The sequence below is a fragment of the Oxyura jamaicensis genome (assembly GCF_011077185.1).
Source record: "Oxyura jamaicensis isolate SHBP4307 breed ruddy duck chromosome 17 unlocalized genomic scaffold, BPBGC_Ojam_1.0 oxy17_random_OJ72169, whole genome shotgun sequence".
NCBI classification, from domain to species: Eukaryota; Metazoa; Chordata; class Aves; order Anseriformes; family Anatidae; genus Oxyura; species Oxyura jamaicensis.
The window spans coordinates 1-3,164 of NW_023304463.1; the positions used below are offsets into that span (position 1 = coordinate 1).

The 3,164-nt window shown below is 68.7% G+C and overlaps 1 protein-coding gene across 3 annotated transcripts; it reads right to left on the reverse strand.

Moving 5' to 3' along the window:
* Nucleotides 1-6: 6 nt before the first annotated feature.
* On the reverse strand, nt 7-3,158 carry ST6GALNAC6 (ST6 N-acetylgalactosaminide alpha-2,6-sialyltransferase 6). Of its 3 annotated transcripts, XR_004746767.1 has the most exons (7): nt 2,968-3,158; nt 2,211-2,275; nt 1,461-1,640; nt 945-1,342; nt 639-746; nt 287-583; nt 7-254 (listed from the first exon to the last, which is right to left on the reverse strand). XR_004746767.1 is itself a non-coding variant. In XM_035312556.1 (6 exons), exons 2-6 carry the CDS (start codon nt 2,223-2,225, stop codon nt 376-378), a joined length of 891 nt encoding a protein of 296 aa, XP_035168447.1. In that variant the 5' UTR covers nt 2,226-2,275; nt 2,968-3,158; the 3' UTR covers nt 7-375. The 3 variants fall into 3 exon arrangements, 2 of the variants coding, with proteins under 2 accessions (XP_035168447.1, XP_035168446.1); XM_035312556.1 differs by having other exon boundaries at nt 7-565; XM_035312555.1 differs by having other exon boundaries at nt 7-583.
* Between the last annotated feature and the right edge of the window lie 6 nt (nt 3,159-3,164).

A 3,164-nucleotide genomic window follows, 5' to 3' on the forward strand; every position in this document is an offset into this window, starting at 1 on the left:
GTGCACCCGGACCGCCCCCGGGTGTGCTTGTAGGGTGGTGGGCTGCGAGGCAGCCGGGGAGGTTCGGAGCTGGCTCTGTGCAGGATGTAACCCCCGTGCGATGCCCCCACGGCTCCCCTGCCTGCTGTCCTGCGGGAGGGGACACGCCACCCCGAAACCCTTCACACCACGGGCACGCGGAGCCCTTGGGCACGGCGGTGGCAGGCGGTCCTCGATGGCTCCATCAGCCCCAGGGCGCACGGCGTGGCCCGGACCCCGTCCCAAGGGGACCCCGTCCCAAAGGGACCCCATCCCAAGGGGACCCCGTCCCAAGGGGACCCCATCCCAAGGGGACCCCGTCCCTGTTCCCAGGGGTCCCCGCTCGGTGCGGCCGCCCTAGGGCCAGGCGGGGTGGGAGAAGGTGATGTTGTAGAGGCCGGCCCAGCTGGCGAAGACGCGCTTCTCCGTGATGAAGCGGTGGTGGTTGCCCCGGCGGCTGCGCTCGTTGTGGATGTAGGTGGTGCACTCGTCGGGGCCCTTGGGCTCGTAGTAGTGGTAGGCCATGCGGCGGGGCTGCGGCCGCCGGCTGCGGGCAGAGCGCGGGCTGAGCCCCGGGGGTGGGATTTGGGGTGAGGGGGGGATTGGGGGGGACACCGTACCTGCAGTAGTTGGGGGGCACCATGCCGTAGACGTGGACGGTGTCGCACAGCTCCACCGCGATCACCATGGTGAACCAGCCCGTGCTGAGCCACGAGCGCGACTTCTCCCTGGGGCACGGCGTGGGGGAGAAACGGGGGCACGGTGAAGAGACGGTGACCCCCCCCCCCAGCCCCCCCAGTCCTACCCAATCCCCCCAGCCTCACACCGCAGCCAACCCCACGGAGCAGCCCCATGAGCCGGCCCTGCTTGGGGACCTGCCGGCCACCGATGGAGGGGACAAGGTGCCGGCGGTGGCTCCGAGGTACCTGTCCTTCCCCGTCTCCCCCCGGAACAGCTCATCGAACTGCTTCATGCGGCCGGGGGACACGACGTAGGCCGTCATGTTGGGGAAGGACGCGCTGACGCGCTGGATGATCTTCAGCAGGCTCTTCTGCATCTTGGCGGGCGGCCCCCAGAAGATGAAGACGGTCTCCGGGGTCTTGTTGACGAACTCCTGGGGCCGCTTGAGCACGCGGTAGACGCTGGAGTGGGCCACCACGCGGAACGTGGTCTTGTTGCCCACGTCCGCCTCGTAGCCGGTGGTGGGGGCGTCGTTCATGCGGATGGCGCACTCGGCCTGGTCGATCTCGGCGCCCAGGCGGGTGCCCAGGAGGTGGCTGGAGCTGGTGACGATGACGCACTGGTGGCAGTGGGAAGTCAGGCTCTGGGGACGACCAGAGGGGTCAGAGGGTGAATTCTGGCGTCCCACCGACGGGGACGGTGCTGCTGGACGTCACCACAGGGCAGCGAGCGCCCGCTGTGATGCCCCGACCCCGCCGTACCTTGTTCCCGGAGACGGGCAGGTACCCGCTGCTCACCCCCCATCGCCGCAGGTCGGGGGGCCGGCGGGCTCGGCCCCGCAGGGCGCCGTAGGGGAAGACCTCGGTCCCGTTGCTGGAGCTGTAGATGATCAGCAGCATGAGCAGGGCGAAGAGGACCACGAAGACGGCGGCGCGCTGGCTCTGCGGGTGGGGAGAGAGCGTCAGGTGCCGCAGCCCTCGGCCGGCTCCCAAAAGGGATGGAGATGAGAGAACCGCCGGGATGCCGGCGCCCTGACACGCCTCCCCCTCGCCGGCTGTGGATTTAGCAGGAGCTGCCCCCACGCACTGCTGCAAAGCCCTCCTCCGGCCATGCTCAGCTGCTTCCAGATATTACAGAATAACACCCGAGGCCGTGGGGAGGCACCGAGCGGCACGACGCTGCGCAGGCAGGGCGAGGGGGGCAGCGAGGAGACACGGGGATGGGGACAGGGACGTCTCTCCCCTTCCCCTCTCGGCCATGTGCCACTGCCCCAGCCCTCCCTGGGTGAGGGAATGGCCGCAGAGCTGGGAGGAGGACGGAGGAGGGAAGCGCTCGCTGCTGTGAATAATCCTCCGAGAGGCAGAAGGAGCTGCCAGGAAGGTCCCAGGCCGGGGCAGCCCCTGCTTGGCACTGGCACTGGCACGGCTGCCCTGACCCCAGCCCCGCAAGCTGGCTTTTAGGGGGGCTCCATGGACCCCCAGGGGACGCCCAGCAGCAGGCCCGGCACTCACCGTGCTGCCGCTCATGTCTCCCGGCCGGCCTCAGCGCGGAGCGATCGCTGGCGTCCTGCGAGCACCTGCAAGGCACGCGGTCACCCCAAAAAGCACCGCAATGGGGGGGCCGTCCCCAAAACGAGCCGCGTGTGATGGGCTGATCCCCAAGCCGGGCTGAGCTCCGGGCAGGATGGATTATCCCAGCGCCGCTGGGGTGAAAGCCACTCGATTCAACGGCAGATCAGCCCCCCTGCCTAACGTGATCGGGATCTCCCTGCTAAATCCCATTAAAACGGCCTCGGGGTGGGTGCACCCAGGGATGCCCGCCCTGCGGGGGACCCGCTTCTCTCCCCCCTCATCCTGCCCTGATTAATATTTGAAAGTCCTTCTCAGTGAGTCACCGCCGCTCCTGCCTGGTAGTACTCAAGAGCAATTAGAAATATATAAAAAAAACAACACGAAGCCTCTTTACTGACAGCCTTGGGAGGAGCTGGGATGGAAAATTACATAGCAGCTGGTGTTTAACCCGCCGGGGGGGGCTCGAAGGGCTTTCAGGGCTGGTGTCGCTGCCCAGGAAGGTGCCAACAGCCGGGGGAATGGCCGCGTTTTATGGTGCCCCCCGCCCCCTGGAGAGGGGACGGTGCCAGGAGCTCCCGTCCCCGCACGGCGCAGGGCACGGTACAGCACGGGACGCAGGTGCCAGGGGCGGGGGTGCCGGCTCCAGGCCCCCCCGCTGGATTTTGCTGCGGGTGACCCCAGCACGGAGGTCCCTTACCTGGCCCAGGGCGTTCATCTGCAGCGGGCGGCGAGCGGTGCTGGGGGAGCCTCGTCCACCTCCTCCTCCCCGTGCGCCCCCCGAGCTGCGGGGTGCTGCCGGGCCCCTCCAGCCGGCGCCGGGGCCATGGTGGCACCCGGGGTCACATCGCTGCCGTGCCAGGGAAGCGCTGAGCCAGCCTGGTTCCCCACGCTGCC

Coding starts and splice junctions, on each gene's coding strand:
- ST6GALNAC6 (XM_035312555.1), bottom strand. Junction 747..944: donor GGGGAGACGGGGAAGGACAG/GTACCTCGGAGC, acceptor GCCGTGCCCCAG/GGAGAAGTCGCGCTCGTGGC. Junction 584..638: donor GTGCCCCCCAACTACTGCAG/GTACGGTGTCCC, acceptor CCCGGGGCTCAG/CCCGCGCTCTGCCCGCAGCC.